This window comes from Anguilla anguilla, chromosome 17, assembly GCF_013347855.1.
Source record: "Anguilla anguilla isolate fAngAng1 chromosome 17, fAngAng1.pri, whole genome shotgun sequence".
NCBI classification, from domain to species: Eukaryota; Metazoa; Chordata; class Actinopteri; order Anguilliformes; family Anguillidae; genus Anguilla; species Anguilla anguilla.
The window spans coordinates 24,376,160-24,394,644 of record NC_049217.1 but is presented as its reverse complement, the minus strand read 5'-3'; the positions used below and the strand labels follow the sequence as shown (position 1 = coordinate 24,394,644).

The 18,485-nt window shown below is 52.3% G+C and overlaps 1 protein-coding gene across 9 annotated transcripts in view; it reads left to right on the top strand.

Annotated features, from left to right (window-relative positions):
• The window catches only part of LOC118216796 (BAH and coiled-coil domain-containing protein 1), a 95,683-nt gene that overhangs the window by 55,786 nt on the left and 21,412 nt on the right, over positions 1-18,485 (top strand). For 8 of the 9 annotated variants that reach the window (XM_035398294.1, XM_035398291.1, XM_035398290.1 and 5 more), the window contains exons 4-13: positions 2,886-3,011; positions 3,281-5,488; positions 7,395-7,509; positions 7,832-8,040; positions 9,150-9,293; positions 11,625-11,884; positions 12,444-12,789; positions 15,012-15,830; positions 17,799-17,965; positions 18,278-18,414. In XM_035398294.1, coding sequence (XP_035254185.1) covers positions 2,886-3,011; positions 3,281-5,488; positions 7,395-7,509; positions 7,832-8,040; positions 9,150-9,293; positions 11,625-11,884; positions 12,444-12,789; positions 15,012-15,830; positions 17,799-17,965; positions 18,278-18,414 — 4,531 coding nt within the window. The remainder of the gene's footprint in view (positions 1-2,885; positions 3,012-3,280; positions 5,489-7,394; positions 7,510-7,831; positions 8,041-9,149; positions 9,294-11,624; positions 11,885-12,443; positions 12,790-15,011; positions 15,831-17,798; positions 17,966-18,277; positions 18,415-18,485) is intronic. The other variant, XM_035398298.1, reaches the window with a different exon arrangement.

Sequence of the window (18,485 nt, the reverse complement as noted above, 5' to 3'; positions counted from 1 at the left end):
GGAGTTACCGGGAACAAGGAGCCCGTTGTGTGAAAGAGGATTACCCGGCCAACGGCTGCCGTCATCGGAAATGAGTCCGCGGTGCCGAAAATCCCCCCCCCCCCCCCCCCCCCCAGTGCCACGAAAACAAAAACAAAACAGAAAAAAAACAGCCTTTTAGAAAACAACAGGCTTTCTGAGATTTCTGCTGGCGGAAAAAGAGGTGCGCTGTGCAATTGTGATGTGTTAAGACTTTTAAACAGAGTCAGAAGAGTTACTGACCCCCACTGCTTTGCCAACCCACCCGCCCCCACCCCCTATTTTTATCACTGAGAAAGCTTAAACTCTGCATTTCCCTTTTCGGGGGGGGGGGGGGGGGGGGGTTGTTTATGCATGCTCCGTGTGCCATTAATTGAAATCAGACAGGGCCTGAAACCCGTCCCGGGGTATGGAGCTCTCCTGTTCCCAGGTCACCACGCGCACCACATCCATTGTGTTCTTTACAAGGTGAAACATTTGACACTTCTGTTAAACTGCCTCCCCCCCCCCCACCCTCACCAAAGTAAACTGCGTTTGCACTTTTTTTTGTGGCCACAGAGTGTTTCCCGGAGCCAACACAAACAGTTCTGGCTTTCATTTCCCGGTGTGCTGCCATTTTTCCCCCCTACTTTCGGTTCTGCTTAAAATTGAGAGCCTGGCAGCAGAATGAAACCGATGGGTGTTTAAAGGAAGCTGTATGAACCTACTCGGTGGTGATGTCATGGCTGTGACCTCATACCTCATATCTAGCTCAGTCACCTGCAGGCTAACTCGCTTTCTCACTTCAGCTTCCTTCTCCCTTCTCAGTTCTATTTCTTTTTCTTTCTCTCTCTCTCACACACACACATTATTTTTTGCTCTGTCTCTCACTTCTTGAAGCCCCCAAAAATAGCTCTGAGCCCTATCATGAGGTTGATGATGATCATCATCATAGTTCCGTGTCCAAGTAAGAGCTCTAACGATGGACGTATCAGAGCAATTCATCAACAAGTGTATTAGCAAAACAAAAAAATAACACTGGTTTGTTTTTTTTACGCAAATTACATGCAAAATCCATTCACTACAGAGAAATGTAAGCAACAAAGAATCTTTCAATGGAGACTGTTTAAAATAATCATCCAGTGTCACGATACAGCCGTCAGCAGCCTGTTTGAGAAGCAGCCCAGTGAAACGCAGTGCAGTTCAGGGGAATTTACAAGATGACTCGCGCGTTGACTGGTTTAAAGGTGGACGCAGAAGGCACCGTGCCAGAAGAAAACAGTCGAATGTTTGCATTGTAAACAGAGTTTAAGTTCTTATAACAGTTGTGACAAGCTCGAGCTGACGTCTACAAGCTAAGCATTTGCTTGCCTAAGGTCGTTCCGGGCAACTAAATCTGTGTAATTTCATATTGAATGCCGTTGTTTTGGAATTCAAGCATTTAATGAGAACAAACATCACATGAAGCAACATTGTAAAAACAGCAACAACAACATCCGATTAACATACCAGTTCAACAAATAGGAAAAACGGTCAAGAAATCTTCTGGATCAACTGACAGTCCTTACGAAAAACATGTACAATAGACCTATCTTTCTGCTTCCTGTCTCTGCTCTCAGCCCCGTTTCCTGCTGAGCTGTGCTTAATGGTGGTGATAATGGTACAGGGCCACCCTGCTTGGGGTATTTATGGAATCTGGGAAGTGGAGGACGGGGTTTGGGGGGGGGGGGTTGACTTGATGGATTCCGGGCCTGTCTCGTACGACAACGTTCCCGGTTCTCAGATGGGTGCGGGTTCTCGGATGTACGTGTGATCTCTCTCTCTCCCTCGACCACGTCGCCATCGGCGCTCCGTCCACCGCCACACGCATGAACGGGACGGGTTTTCCGCCAAGTGAGCGGACAGGCGGACTGAAGCTCCGGCCTGCACAAAGAGATCGCTGTTTGAGTGACCTGAAGCATTATGGGGGATGGGGGAGGGGGGAGGGACAGATGTGAACTTTGTTTGCCTTTCTGAGAGGTGCTGGTGACTAGTGGCGGGTGGGGGGGGGGGGAGGTTCTGCAGGTTGGTAGTTGTGTATTTTAAGGCAATGGGACTGAGAATCGTGGGAACTTAGATGCAGTTATGTATTGGCTGGTTAGCTGCTCTGTTAAGGTGCAGCAGCTTCCTTACACACACACACACACACATACACATGCACACACGCATACACACACACACGCTATCCACGCGCACACACACGCACACACACTGTCTCACTCTCTCTCTCTCTCACACTCACACACACACGCACACACACACACACACACTATCTCTCTCACATACACGCACACACACCCACACACACTATCTCTCTCACACACACGCACACTGTGTCTCTCTCTCTCTCACGCACACACGCACACACACACACACACACACACACACAGGCGATAAAGGCTTGTTTAGTCTTGGGATCATTGTCCGTATGGAGCACTGCCGCATTCCCAGTGCGGGAGTTCAATGCTCCTGGAAGCTGATTGGATGCTGTTTACCTCCCTCTGACCTCTGGCCCGTCGGGGAGTGCAGGCTGCCCTCTGAAAGACTGCAGCTGTAGGAACAGAAGGGCCATTCTGCTCTTCACTGGAGGCCGTGGGCATTTGGGAAGCGAAACTTCATTCACTCTCCTCCCTGCCTAAGACATTTGATAGCCACCAGTTGGTTGGGTTCAATATCTTCAGCTCCCCCCTAAAATCTGGCTCTGCTTGGTCTCGATTGCCACCGGTGTATAATGAGCTGTCGTTATGGTACTGGAAGAGACTGTGAAGTGGCCAGGGACATTTTGGGTGTCTTGTTTAGCTTCTCCCTCATCAGACCCCTCCCTTTTTCTCTCTCTCTCTCTGTCTCAGCAGCCCCCGGGTATCCCCGCTTCTCAGGAAGCCTGGCCCCTACCTTCCTTCCCATGAGCCACCTGGATCACCATGGCAACAGTAGTGTCCTCTACGGGCAGCACCGTTTCTATGACACCCAAAAAGGTGAGTTAGGTTCAGTCAGCATCAACGCCATGGGAAGATGATGAAAAAACATCAGTTAAGATGGGAATGATCAAATTCAGCACATAAAAGATAGGACAGTGGAACGGTTGACATGCTGATTATAAATCAGGTTGACGCTGATCTTTCTGGCAGTTTAAATCATATGATTGTCATTGATTGCTGTTTTTCATAGCATGAACCATTGGTCCAAGGCCAAGAAGATTGAAAACATTTGATTTATTTTTTGTTTTCTTAAATGTTTTTTTCAGAGAATTTCTATCTCCGAAGCCTCCCTTCCCAGCCCCCCCTCCTCTCATCCAATCACAGCCTCCCTCCCCTCCCTCGGACGGCGACGGGGCACCCCCTGGGGTCCTGCAGCCGAGAGCGGGACTCGGGGGGAGGGGTGCTGAATAAGGGCCCAAAGGAGGGGGAGGTCGAGCGGGGGCCGGTCCAGGGCCACAAGGAGAAGGAGAGAGCCGGTGGCAAACAGGACGCCAAGGAGAGGCAGCACCACGGGCTGCACCCACCTCCCCACGCCCAGCACCACCACCCCCACTACCCTCAGCACGCTGCCCCGCTGGAGGAGGACGGGAGCCGGGGGATGGGGTACAAGGAGCACCCCCTGGCCCGCGCCAAGCCCCTGAGCGCCTGCCTGCTGAACGGCAAAGTGGCGGGCGGGGAGTCGGGGGCCGGCGCAAAAGGCTCCCTGTCCAGCTGCGGGGGGGCAGGGGGCGGGGCCGGGAGCAGCGCCGCCGCCAGGCACATGGGGGCGGGGGCAAACGGGCGCTGCGGCAAAGAGGGCGTGAGCGGGGAGATGCGGATCAGCGAGCACCCGTCGGACTGTCTGGAGAGGGGGCAGGTCCTCCACCACTCCGTGCCCTATTCCGTGCCCCCGCCTCTGCCCGTGGGTCCCGCGTCGGGAGGGGGCAACCCCGGGGGCTTCCACTGCCTGCAGCTGCACCCCGGCCACGCCCACCACGCCCCCCAACCTCACCCCCACCACCCGCACCACCCCCACCACCCGCATCACCACCACCACCACCACCACCACCCGCCCGACTTCTACTGCCCGCCCCCGCACCCGCACCCGCCCGCCCCGCTCGCCAACCCCTCCCCGCACGAGAAGGGGCCGCCCGCGGGGGGCCGCGACCCCAAGGTGACGGGGCCCACCTTCGTGCCGTCCGTGGGGCACCTGGGGGAGAAGGGCGGAGGGCCCTTCCAGCTGGGACACCCGGACTGCCGCGGGGCGGGAGGGGGCGGAGCCGCCAAGGACAGGGGGATGGAGAAGAGCGGCGGCGGAGGCGGGGTCCCGCTGCCCCACCCCTCGGGCAGCTGGCAGAGGAAACAGCAGCAGCAGCAGCAGCAGCAGCAGCAGCAGCAGCACGCGTACGGGAAAGCGGACAAGGCCCCTGATTGGCTGCAGCCGCACCACCAGCACCTGCAGCAGCAGCAGCCGCAGCACCATCAGCACCCGGGCCCCCGGTCCCGCAGCGCCGACTGCATCAGCAACGCCGCCGACGTGGACGTGTACCGGCCCTCGCTGCCGCAAGGGGCCAAGGGCGGGCACTCGGGGGGCGCGGTCGGCGCCCTGGCCTACCAGGACTGCTCACTGTCGGGACCGCCCCCCGGCACGCCGCCCCGCGACGCCAAGGCCGCGCCCCAGCAGGGCGGGGGGGGCGTGTGCGCCATGCAGCGCGACGGCGGGCAGAAGGTCGCCCGCATCCGCCACCAGCAGCACAACAGGGCGGGGCCCGACGGGGCGGAGCTGGCGCAGGCCGGGGGCGGGCAGGACCACGCCAAGCGGAAGATGGACGCGCCCTCCCTCGGCTACGGCGGCCGCGGGCACCAGCAGCCGCACGGGCAGCAGCAGCAGCAGCAGCAGCAGCAGCTGGCGTCTCTGCCACCCTGGGCGGTCAGGGCCCACCACATCCACCCTGAGGAGGAGCAGCGCAAGGCCTGCCTGGAGTCGTTTGGAGGGGGCGTGGCCGGGGGCGGGGTCAGACCTCAGGGCCAGCAGCAGCAGCAGCAGCAGCAGCAGCAGCCAGGGATGGGCCTGTCCCCCAGCCCCCAGGACCTGCACGGGCCCCAGGGCGAGGGCAACGCCATGAAGAGTCTGCTGAAGTACAGCAGCCAGCAGCAGCCGCTCCTGCTCTCCCAGAAGAGCCCCTTCGGCGGCCTCGGCACGCTGAGGAACGGGAGCGCGAGCGCGAACGGGAGCGGGAGCGGGAGCAGCTGCGTCCTGCAGGGCAGCAAGCAGGCCCTGCCCCCGCGGAAGGGCCCGCCCAACGAGGGCGACCGGCCGGACTGCGGAGGGAGAGCCCGGGAGGTGGCGGAGGTGCACCCGGGCGAGGGGGAGGTGCGCCAGCCCCCCGTCGGCATCGCCGTAGCCGTCGCCAGGCAGAGGGAGCCGCCCTGCCGCCCCCTGGACGGTCACGCCAGCCAAAGCCGCCAGGGCAGGGTGCTACCTGGCATGAAAGGTGAGAGAGAGAGAGAGAGAGAGAGAGAGAGAGAGAGAGAGAGACATACAGAGAGAGAGAGAGAGAGAGAGAGAGAGAGAGAGCCATACAGAGAGAGAGCTGTTTTATGTTCATGCTTTGTCAGTACGAGTGTATGCATGCCATTCCTATAAAGCTAAATGAAACTGAGAGAGTGAGAGAGAAAGGGAGAGAGCTTTTCTGTTTTACGTGCATGTTTTGCCAGTACGTGTGTATGTTCATTATGCCAATAAAGCTGGATAAAATCGAGGGAGTTAGAGAGAGAGGGAGAGAGAGAGAGAGGGGGGGAGAGAGAGAGAGAGAGATGGAGAGAGAGAGATGAGAGAGAGGGAGAGAGAGAGAGAGAGAGAGAGAGCGAGCGAGCGATGGAGAGAGAGAGGGAGTTGTAGAGAGATGGAGAGAGAGAGGGAGTTGTAGAGGGATGGAGAGAGAGAGGGAGTTGTAGAGAGATGGAGAGAGAGAGGGAGTTGTAGAGCGATGGAGAGAGAGAGGGAGTTGTAGAGGGATGGAGAGAGAGAGGGAGTTGTAGAGGGATGGAGAGAGAGAGGGAGTTGTAGAGAGATGGAGAGAGAGAGGGAGTTGTAGAGCGATGGAGAGAGAGAGGGAGTTGTAGAGGGATGGAGAGAGAGAGGGAGTTGTAGAGAGATGGAGAGAGAGAGGGAGTTGTAGAGGGATGGAGAGAGAGAGGGAGTTGTAGAGAGATGGAGAGAGAGAGGGAGTTGTAGAGCGATGGAGAGAGAGAGGGAGTTGTAGAGGGATGGAGAGAGAGAGGGAGTTGTAGAGAGATGGAGAGAGAGAGGGAGTTGTAGAGGGATGGAGAGAGAGAGGGAGTTGTAGAGCGATGGAGAGAGAGAGGGAGTTGTGGAGGGATGGGGCGCCGTGCTTTCCTGCACAGCTGTGGTTTCGTATGGAGCCTGGTGTTTGTTTGTTCGACCTGTCAGATCTTTCGGCCTTTGGAAGACCCCAGCTGATGGAAAATAAACAGCCGCCTCGCTGCTGTGGCCCAAAGTACAAACCGCTTTATTTATACAAACAGCCAGATGCCGGTGCCCCCAAACAGAATGACATGAGGTTCAGCGCTTCGGAGAGCCAAAATGGCCGACGGGGTTAAAGAGGGTGGAAAGGGTTGCTCGATTGAAGAGGAGGAGGAGGAGGAGGAGGAGGGGATGGGCCTTTGGGTCGGGGAGCGGTAGCCGCACTTACCGCTCGTGTGCCGGGCTTCCTCTCTCGGCATTGTGGGAAACGTGCGAGCGTTTAACTGAGATAAGTGTGCGCGCGCACAGCTCTCAGCTGCAGAGAGGAGAGTGGCATGCCGCCCGTTTGATCTCACCAAATGAGAGAATGCGTACTGCTCCGCCACTGAGCCTGTGAGTCATCCGCTGTTTTTGATGTGGGCACATTGTCTCAGTGTGCATCTTCCGAAATCTGCTGAATGGGGAATTAGGAGCGAAGCAAACGTTGTGTCAGAGGGCCGCATGTTAAAGGGGGGGGGGGGGGGCGTCACTAGGAAGAAGGTGGAGAGGACTGAGTTTTCACTGCTAACTGAGTCTGTGTTTCATCTGCGCTGTGCTTGTGACTAGTCATGAGTCTGTTTGATCCGTTCTGGTCTGTGATTGGTCATGATTGCTCTCTGCCGAGTCTGTGTTTGATCTATGCTGAGTTTGTGGTTGGTGTTCACTGAGTCTGTGAATAGTCTCTGCCAAGATTATTATTGGTCTTTTATCAGTCACTGCTGAGTCTGTGATTGGTCACTGCTGAGTTTGTAGTTGGTCTGTGCTGAGTCTGTGATTGGTCACTGCTGAGTTTGTAGTTGGTCTGTGCTGAGCCTGTGATTGGTCACTGCTGAGTTTGTAGTTGGTCTGTGCTGAGTCTGTGATTGGTCACTCAGGCGTGTCGCGTTCCGTGTTTCCGTTGGACCCGGATGGAGACGAGGAGAGGAAGAGGCTGTGTGGAGAGCAGCTCGGCCTGTCCTGCCTGGACCGAGAACGAGAGCTGCTTATCAGGTGAGGAGTGTGCCTTACCCCTCACCTGTTCTGTAGTCTTTAACTCTCACCTGTTCTGTAGTCTTTAACTCTCACCTGTCCTGTAGTCTTTAACTCTCACCTGTCCTGTAGTCTTTAACTTTCATCTGTCTTACTTTACCTTTAACTCTCATCTGTCCTGCAGCTTTAACTCTTACCTGTTGTGCTTTATTGTTTACATGCTACACTCTTCAATCTCACCTGTCCTTCTACTTTTTAACTTAACTTCCCCTAACCATCTTATTCCCCCCTGTCCTGCTATGCTTAGTCTCATCTATCTTCCTTTTTTTAAAATCAATTTTAGGGACAACAAGGAGAGGGTTGAATTCGCCAGGATCCATCCCTCTAGCAGTTGCCACGGTGATCTCACCTCTCATCTCATGGTGCCCAGCGGGGCTTCCTTACAGTCCAGCCAATTGGGTGCAGATCCTGCTGCCCACGCCCATCCTGCCCATCACCATTGGATGCCACGGACAGGAAGTCCTTCCTTGTGGATGACAGGCCACTCCTACGGTGAGTGAGGTCATGAGGTCATAACGAGACACGAGGGGGAAATTCAGTTTATTGCTTCTTTTTTATATGTAATTATCGATGTGGCAGAATCAGCAGGATCAGCCGAAAGCAGGATTAATAGGATTGAGATATGATGGGCTGAGATATGATTTTTTTATATGAGCACAATTTATATCAGTACGGTGCCCAAATAATAAGACAAAATTTTATTGAGTGACTTCAATTGGCTCATCAGTCACACGAAAAAAGCTGGCATGTATACACGTGCGCATAAAAACATACGTACATTTGGTTATCTGCTGTCCCAGAATAAAATGAATTTCAAAGCGATATTGCCTGTGCTTGAGCTAAGTCCACCATGTGGTAAATACCTATCACAAGAAAAGAACCTGATATAATGATGGAATGGATGCAGAACAGCTAGAAACACAGTATGTGTGTGTGTGTGTGTCTGTATATATATATATATATATACTGTATATGTATATATATGTGTGTGCTGAAAATATTCAGTGTACATTGTGTACTGCAATGTGTAGGAACATATGTACTTGCTCAAGTTGATAATTAACATAAATTAATATGAAATATAAGATGATTTTAACTTAAGTGTCTTTCATTTAGATTTAGAATTTTATACAGAGAGCTGTGGCATCAGCTTTTGGGTTTTAGCCCCCCAACCAAAAATAAAAAATGATGAAAATTGGATAATACGTCATCTGATTTGATATTCTTCTATTCAAATAAAACCACAGCAAGGCATTTATTGTTAATATTGAGTAAAGTGCATGGAGGTTAAGTGATATTGTATTTGAGTGTAGGGCTCGTGATTGAGGAGAGTCCTGGGAGGCATCAGTTCTGTGCTGAAATGCATAACAGTTACATAACTTAGCCTTTTAGCGATCATACGCTTTGTTCGTGATTAACTGCAATCTTTGCAATCTCTTAACATTCCCATCCTGTTATGTTAAGGGGGATTTATTTATTATTGTATTTATTTATGAATATCTGCAGATTTACCTCTCAGATTTAGGAGCTGCGGTGTAAATATGGCCTGCCACGAAAAGAATGTTTCACGTCTGCTTTCCGTGTCTTCCTGGCGTCTCCAGGGATCGGCCACACGGCGCTGCACCAGAACCTTCCGCCGGGCTTCTCCACGGCCATGGCCAGCCCCCTGCAGCCGGTGCTGCCGCTGCCCCAGGACCCGTCCGCGCAGCTGGTGGTGCTGCCCGCCGAGCCTCCCGCCCACCTCGGTACTGCCCACGACCCCTGACCCCTGACCCCTGACCCCTCTGCCACTCTGCCCCACCCCATTGCCATGTTCGCTCGATAACTAGCGAGGTCCTCTGCATCATGCGCGTGTGATCCTGCTGCTTTAACCTCCTTTACCCTCCACCCTGCTTTCATCTCCACCCTGTTCATTCTCCCGTTCCTCCACCCTTAGCCATTCTGTGCGATTTGCCCTTCTGGTAGATCTGATGCCCTCCACCCTCCTCCTCCTCCTGCTCCTCCTCCTCCATCCCTGTCCCGTTTCCTGCCCTGCTGTAGGCTGTGGATCTGGTGCCCTCCACCCTCCTCCTCCTCCTCCTCCCCCTCCATCCCTGTCCTGCTTCCTGCCTCCTGCTGTTGTAGCCCTTGCGCTCGGCCCCTTGTCATTTCCGCAGATTTATCGTTCTCAGATCTCCCCCAGCACTATTTCTGTGGCCTGTTTTGTTTTTCTTCTGTCCCATTTCTCTTCTCTAATTTTAGCCGCGTAATGCCGCGCTGGTAGTCACTCTTTGTCTTATCTCGGCGCAGAGCGGGCTTGGCTCGGCAGCTGTTCTAATCACTTCTCCGGGAGCCTAAAGCAGAATTAAACCGACCTATTAGAATGATACTCTGGCAATTTTGTGCAGTTATGAACAGACGTGCAGCTGGTGTGTGTGTGCATGTGTGTGCGTCAGTGTATGTGCGTGCGTGTGCGTGCATGTGTATGTATGTGTGTGCGTGTGCATGTGTGTGTTTGTGTGTGTGCAGGTGTGTGTGTGTGTGTGCATGTGCATGTGCGTGTGTGTGTGTGTGTGTGCGTGTGTGTGTGTGTGTGTGTGCGCGTGTGCGTGTGTGCGTGTGTGTGTGTGTGTGTGTGTGTGTGCATGTGTGTGTGTGTGTGAATTATCTGTGCAAAGCATCTTCTCTGTCCAAAGACCTTTCCCTGAGGGGACAGAGCAGGAAGTTAGCAGGGAAGGAACAGAAAAGGACTCAAAATGTCCCAGATCAGAGTTCATCAGCTGTGACTATTCTACTTGTGCTACACATACACACACACACACATATACACACACATTCAAACACATACATACACACACACTCTTACACACATGCACACACACATACATACACGCAAACCACAGTCACACATATACATACACACAGATACACACTACATACATGCAAACCACAGACACACATATACATACGCACAGATAAACACTACATACACACAAACGGCAGACACACATATACATACACACAGATACACAGTACATGCGCGCAAACGGCAGACACACACACGCCCACTACGCCCGTACGCACACAGACATGCTGAGGTGCGCGCACACACATTCAGGGATGAAGAGAAAGAGTAGAAAGCACATCGCTGTGCAGCCTACAGAGGCCAACTCTCAGTGGCCCAACAGTGAGGCTGAAATAGGCCTCGCCCTACAGTAACACACTTCCTTCCTCACTCCACAGGAGTTCAAGCACAAAGGGGAAGCGCAACCACAAAACCCTTCCCCAGGGAAACATTATCCAAGTCGGGGTGATGCTTTTCAACAAGAGCTCCTAATGTGTTATGGAGAGGGGCTGTGTGGGGGTTTGGCAGGGGAGAGCAGGCTAAGGATGTCAGAACGGAGGAGGGACTGGAGGAGCTGAAGACAGTCATGTTATACTGGAGTGCTGTGGGCCCAATGTTTTAGCCAGGCAGAGGGAGCGGTCGTAAATGTGTTCAGCTGCCGACGTCACAAAGGGGGCCTGGGAGCTCTTGAAAACGTGGGAAACGGCCCCTCAGCTGGTCTCCGTATCACAGCCGTGCCCCTGCTGGGACGGGGCCACACACGGGGGGGGGGGAATGAGCTCCCTGACCGAAGGGACAGTCCGTTATCATCATCATCATCATAATTATCATCATCATCATCAACATTATCATCATCATTATTGTTAATCATTGTCGCTAATCTTTCTAGCATCAGAGCGAGGAGTTCATTCGTAGCAGACACAGAGTGTGCGTGCGTGCGAGCGAGCGAGCGTGTGTGTGTGCGTGCGTGCGTGTGTGCGTGTGTGCGTGCGTGTGTGCGTGTGTGTGTGCGTGCATGCATGTGTGCATGCGTGCATGCGTGCATGCGTGCGTGCGTGTGTGTGTATATGTGTGTTAAAATTTTGGCTCAAACTCTGATGTTATCCTGAGTGACTTAAAAATAAGTGCATTTAACGAGGCTTGAACAGGACACAGTAGGTGAGTGTATGTGAGCAGGTTGTGCTGATGGACCCTCTCTCTCTCTCTCTCTCTCTCTCTCTCTCCCTCTCTCTCCCTCCCTCCCTCCCTGCAGATGTGATGGAGCAGCCTGGTCTGTGGCCCCCTGTGTACGGAGCCCGGGGCCCCCCCTCTCACATGCAGCACCCCGCTGTGTACTCTCGCTCCCCGTTTCTACGGCAACAGGAGCTCTACGCCCTGCAGCAGCATCAGCACCAGCAACAGCAGCATCACCATCAGCATCATCATCATCATCATCACCATCAGCAGCAACCGCAACAGCAGCACAGAGAGAACCAGGCCATAGAGCTACAGCACAGACACAGCCACTCACAGGTAAGACATGTAGTCACTGACACAGTAACTCACAGGTAAGACACATAATCACTGACACAGCCACTCACAGCAAAGACACAGTTACTGACGTGGCAACTCACAGCTAAGACACAGTCACTGACGCTGCCACTCACGGGTAAGACATGTAGTCACTGACACAGTAACTCGCAGGTAAGACACATAATCACTGACACAGCCACTCACAGCTAAGACACGGTCACTGACGCTGCCACTCACGGGTAAGACAGTCACACAAGCACACCCGCACATCGAGACATGCAGCAAAACAAATGACAAATATGCCTTCTCTACCACATTACTCTTTCTTCCTCTCCCTCTCTATCCATCTCTTGCGCGCAGACACTCGCACTCACACACACACATGCACAAACACTCTTCCCTCCATCCTGCTCTCTTTCTTCCCCCCTCTATGTCTCTCTCCCCAACTCAATATATGTTAGTGAGGAGTGTGTTGCTTTTTTGTAAAATATACTCATTTAAAATCATTATGAAAACATCATCTTGACCCCCCGCCCCCCCTCCTCTTGACACCCCCTAGGTGCAGAAGAAACCGGAGGAGCCCCCGATGGAGCTGGAAGACCTGCTGCAGGAGCCCAGAACCCCAAAACCCGCAAAGCCCTTCTCCTTCACCCCATCCAATAAGAACACCCCTTCCCCCGGGGCCTGCTCTGCCCACCTGTCCCCCTGCTGTCGCTCTCCTTCCCTGCGCCCCCACCCCAAAAGTACGCCCTGCACGCCCTGCCCCGCCCCCAGCCCGGCCGCCGCTGCCCCGCACTCTCCCGCCCTCAGCCCCGCCCCCCCACACGCCTCCAAAGGGGTCGAGTCGCAGGACAAACGAGGGGAGGGGCAGCCACCGCAGGATTACCCACAATCCCTAGAGCCTGGTGAGAAATGTATTTGTTTGTTTATTTATTTTAAAGGGGGCAGCCACTTTACTGTCCCAGAATTAGCAATCAAGCTCAATTTCATCTGTTGTCCCTGCGCAGATTACACTAAAAGACAGTGCATGTAGAATGCCAATGTTAAAAGACAGAACAACATACAAACATATCACCATTAGTAGTAAAACAAATAATAATACAGAAAGAAAAGGAAGAAACGCAGTACTTACTTCAATACAGTTCCATAGTTGATTAATGTTCACGTGGTTGATTTGATTTCAGCCAAATATTGCTGTCTTCTTGGCACATTGTGTTATTCTCTCTAATAGTGGAGCCCTGAAAATGGTTTTGTTCACATTACACACGTTGCTTATACAGAGTCTAATGCAGGCATTCCAATTTTAATATCCTGGGGTTTCTTATCTGAGGTTTGTGAAAGGCATAATGTGTGTTTCCATATGCCCGGTTGTTTTAGGTGTTCATTTATGTTACGAATGTAATGATCTCGGGAATATTCTATTGTAATCAGAATGACATGTAGATCATAAAAATATAGATGCAGTATATATTTAGAGTGGGCCCATTGCATCACTGTAATGTCAGACGCATTCTGTGACTTTGAGCTGTGGTTAGAGGATCTGAGGATCAAAATCTCAGTGAAACTGTGACGCTTTTTAACAGATGAAGCACCGCTTCTGTCCACTGTCGCACTGTCAGTTTCGCGCCTCTCACTGCTAACTACAGAAGCCTGATTTATACTTTCCACAAATGTCCTTGTAGCAAACCCAAAATATATAAAAACAATGTATGTAACTTTTACAAAAATTTGAAAATATATGCAACACGTTGTGTACCCAAATTCTTTTGGGCTGGGGGTCTTCAGAGAGTACTAGAACTGTTCTCAGAAGCAATTCACTTGTAGAAATGCGCTCCACCTAGACCGTGCTCTTAGTATTTCAGAAAACCATCAGCGCTGTGATATGGTGAACAGAGAACGAGTGAGAAAGAGAAAAGAGAGGTGCGGGGAGGGGCTGAAAAATCACAGGGAGAGAAACCTGGCCAGAACCACTAATTGAGAAAAAGCAACAGAACAAGGAGAGAGAGAGAGAGAGAGAGAGAGATGGAAGGAGGCAGAGATTTGCTAATTGATAACAAGAGAAGGAGACTTGCAGAAGCAGAGGAAGAAGAGGGCTGAGAGGAAAGAGAAAGAGAAAGAGCAGAGAGAAAACAGGAACAGAGGGATTAACGCAGGGAGGTCAGTCGGAGAGATTGCAGACAGAGGCTTCTTATCCTTCAGGGGTCCTTGAACGGCCGGTAGCGGAAGGACACACATTTATCTGGCGGCGTTGTCAGGAGGGCGGATGGATACCATCAATAACACAGAGCAGGGGGTGACAGGGCTGGCTCTGCAATCACACCCAGACACCAGGGTCATCAATACACAGCACACACATAGACCGCGGGCCTACACACACACACAAACCCTCTCTCTCTCCCTCTCTCTGTATCACAGACACACATACATACATTCATACATACATACATACGCACAGAAACCATATTCATGTACATACACACACACGCAAGTTCGCACACACTCTGTCTCTTTCTCTCTCGCTCTCTCTCTCTCTCTCTCTCTGTTTCGCTATCCTTCCCCATGCCTCTGAAAGCACTAACCCCCTCTGAGCAGTACACAGAGCAGGCAGGAAACGCTGTTATTTATGACCATCCTCAGTCTGTTTTCACTGCTCTACTGGATTAACAAGAATGCCAGTAAAACTGTGCAATTGACATATTCATAAATTTTAGCTGTAATGGGAAACAGATTTGGTTTTAACTGTAAAAAATCCGGTTTGATGTGTGCCACTGAAACGTGTGAACATGAGGTGCAGAAAAGTTATGCTGTCATATTCGAGGAATCGCCAACTGGTGAGCGCTGTCTACTGAGAATGGCAAGCTTGCTAATCACATGAAGCAGGGTCTTGTGAATTTAAAGCCAGATGCCCCTCCTGTCTGCCTCTAACTGCTTTGGGGTACACCGTGTTAAACAGGAAGCAGACCTTCTTTTGAAACAGTGCAGTGTTATGGTCATTCCTGCGTGAGTGTTTCTGGCAGAATATTCTTCAGCAGAACATTAAAGCTTTGTCCTGATTAGCATTCTTAATGTGCTGGACTGCGTGCCTTTGAAAATGCTGATGTACCTCATCCTCTCCTCGTCTCCCTAGATTTACCACCTGGCTACACCTATCCAGCCATCGCCATGGGTTACAGAAGTGGCCCGTCCCCCCAGGACGTCCGATTGGCCGAGCCTGCGGATCTTGAGGCAGTGCAGGTGGAGCCAGCAGAGCCGGCCCCTCGGCCAATCCCTGACCTCACGGATGACTGCGAGCAGGAGGTGGGGCTGAGGGCACTCCCAGAACAGCAGGATGAAGAAGAGGAAGAGGCGGCCAGGGGGGTGGAGTCAGGTGGGGGTGGAGTTGTGGAAGTAGGAGGGCTCACCGGCTATTGTGCCCAATCAGAACTGGAGCAAGAACAGGAGGAGCTGTTTGCCTGCCCTGCCACAGAGGGCGGGGTTCTGCAAGACACGCCCTGTCCCACCCCTCCATCTGTGGTGGTAACCCAGGGAGATGACCTATCTGTGACCCACGGGAATGTGGTGGAGGAAGAGGCGGTGGATCAGGTGGAGGCCGCCATTGAGAAGCCAGAGGATGGAGGGGTCCTAGAGCCAGACGCCCCTGTGGACGATGCCCACTCCCCTGGAGCGGCCACGGACGAGGAACAGGGGAGGGGCCTCCCCCCGCGCGAGGGCCAAACCCCGCCCGCTCCTTCCCCGTGCCCCGCCCTCCCCCCGCCCTTCAGCTGCTGGAGCCTGGAGCTCCTGATCGCCGCCACTCTCTGTGCGGACAGAGACACGCCCCCTCCCGCGCCCGCGGCCTCGTCGCTGCCCTGCGGCGCCCCCTTCTGGCCCAGCCATCACGGCATGGAGCTCCTGAGCGAGCTGGCCGAGCTGGAGAGGCAACAGCGCTGCAGCGGCGCCAGCCAGGGTGAGCGCCGCGTCGCGTCGCGTCTCTACGCCAGCGCGTTCCTCCGCCCACTTTCATTGCGCCTCGCCTGACTGACGCTGTAGCAGTCACGTGGCTGTGCGGTACAGACCAGGCCAAAGTTGTTTTACTGCATCCTGGTGTTCTTCACACGTAATGTCTCCCCAGTACATCACTGATCACCTGACCGTGTGGATAAGTGCTCCTTGCGTTCTCTGGCCATTACAAGGTTACCCCGGTGACGGAAGGATCGCTTAATCTGCGCAGACCGCTGTGTAAATCCTAATGAAAATGCGAGTTTGCTTGTTAGCCTTTGTTGAGCTTAAATCATGCAGGCTGCTGCAGTATGTGATTACAGGGTAATTTCCCTCTCTGGGGTTAAAAGTGTTGTCTTTTCCGTGATTAAGTTGGTTTTGATAAATTGAATTTCTACTAAATTCTCTTAATGTGATTTGAAGAGAAATAATGACCACAAGAGATGTAATTAAGAGGAATGGGGTCACCTGCCACTGACTACAGATTTTTATGCTAATTGACACACTTGTTAATCAAGCAAAACAAATGAAAAACTGCGAGCAACAATCAGTTTAACGGTGCTGCAGGATAAACCGATCCAGCTTTGCTCCTCTTCACTCCCTGCTGTAAAAAGACCCTTTATCACAAACAGCCATTAATACGCAAATTAATAAATACATTTCTCTTTTCTGATTGGTGATTTTTTCGTGAACAATGCCAGAGTGCTTTCTAGGCACTTATACAGTAAAAAGACAAGGCCTTTGACCTGTTAAGTCTGTTAAAATAATTGTCCAAGAAGACATCCAACAATCTCAAGAGTGCCCTCAAAGTGTGATGCATTCCCACAATCACCACAGATGGACTCACTCAGCTTGTCTTTATACGATTGGTTTAGCACTCAGCGCAGTTTCATTCTATTGGCTCAGAGGAGACAGCATCCTCTGGGCCCCAGCTCACCCTTGAGAATCTTTGTAGCGTAGAAATTAAATGCCTCTGGGACCACAAAACATCCTGGAAAGACCCCCCCCCCCAACATTATCAGCTCCTGGTGGGGGGGGGGGGGTAATCTACCGGGTCATGTTCTTGTCTGCTCAGAACCCAAGGGGGCTTTTTAACTCTGTTTTTAGGGTACAGTGCTTGATCCATTTACTGTAGATATAAACAACAACCGCAACAGCAGCGGTAACAACAACAACAGCAGCAGCAGCAGCAGTCTGATATATTGCCCACCTCAGAAGTAATGTAAGTGAAAAGTTGGCATAATGCTGAAAGCTGGTGCTATCATCAGGACCCAGGGGCACTGCCTGGCTAATTGCACCCTGTTGTTTTACATGCCTTTTTAAAAGCTTCCTTTTCGGTTTCCTTTTGTTTCTGTTTTTTTTCTTTCTTACAAAAAGCAATGTTTTTATTTACCCTAAGTGAACATCCTTAAGTATTTAAGTAATCCCTAAAGATGTTCCTGCGAGAACCACACTCCTGCTCTGGCCTTTTTTTCTCACAGGGAAATGACATCATCAGGGCCTTGCACATGCAGTTGTCTAGGTTACATGTAGTGGGGCGAATATCCCAGTAGAACATAGCTGCGTCTGGCCCTGCTTTAATCTAAACAGGGCTGCCTCCTGCCCTTAGCTGCCCCAGGGTAGTCTCTCTCTCTCTCTCTCTCTCTCTCTCTCTCGCTCTCTTTCTCTCTGTCTCTCCCTCCCTCCCTCCCTCCCTCTCCTTCTCCCTCCCCCCCTTCCTCCAGCTTAGCCGAACACACAGATATCTCTCCATTAATTTTCAGATGCAGAATCAGATGATTCTTTACCAGCATGACAAGGTGCAAAGCAGACGATGTGTTAAACTGACGAGCTGCTAAATAATCCAGTAATATCAATCGCTGCGTTGACTCTTCACGATCAGTGGATCGGGCAAGCAACCTCACCGCTCTCCTTTGCGCTGCTGTCTTCCCTGCAGGAGAGGAGTTGACCTTTGACCTCCAGAGCCTGGCCACCCTGGCAGCCGCCCGGGCACTGGAGATGGAGCCCCAGGAGGGCGTGGCAGAGGGCGCGGGGCGACACTGCCCGGTCCGCAGGACCCTCAACCTGCGCAGGAAGTGCACCTGGACGCCACGTCACGAACCGGTAAGAGCTGGAGCTCCATGTGCCCCCTTAGTACTTATCATCACCCCAATACACCCTAATTACCCTGATTACCCATATACTAATTACTAATTATTTATCTGCACCCTGTATACACCCTAGTTCTCATAGCAACACACCATACATGCACACCTCCCGTAATAATATCTCATAAACGGTCTGAAACACACAGTAATACTCCATTGTACTCAGTCTGAAACACACAGAGTAATACTCCATTATACACAGTCTAAAACACACACAGTAAAACACGCCACAGTCAGCCTAACACTCAGTGTGGTTTGGTTTCTCCAGGTCTTTCCAGTGAAGGGTGCCATGGAGACGATGGACGGGCCGGAGCTGGCCATGCGGGTGCGTCTGGCGGAGCTGCAGAGGCGCTATAAGGAGAAGCAGAGGGAGCTGGCCAAGCTGCAGAGGAAGCACGAGCACCAGTGAGTCAATTACACGGACCCCCTCTAACACCATTACACAGACCCCCTCCAAACCTTTTACAAAGCCCTTC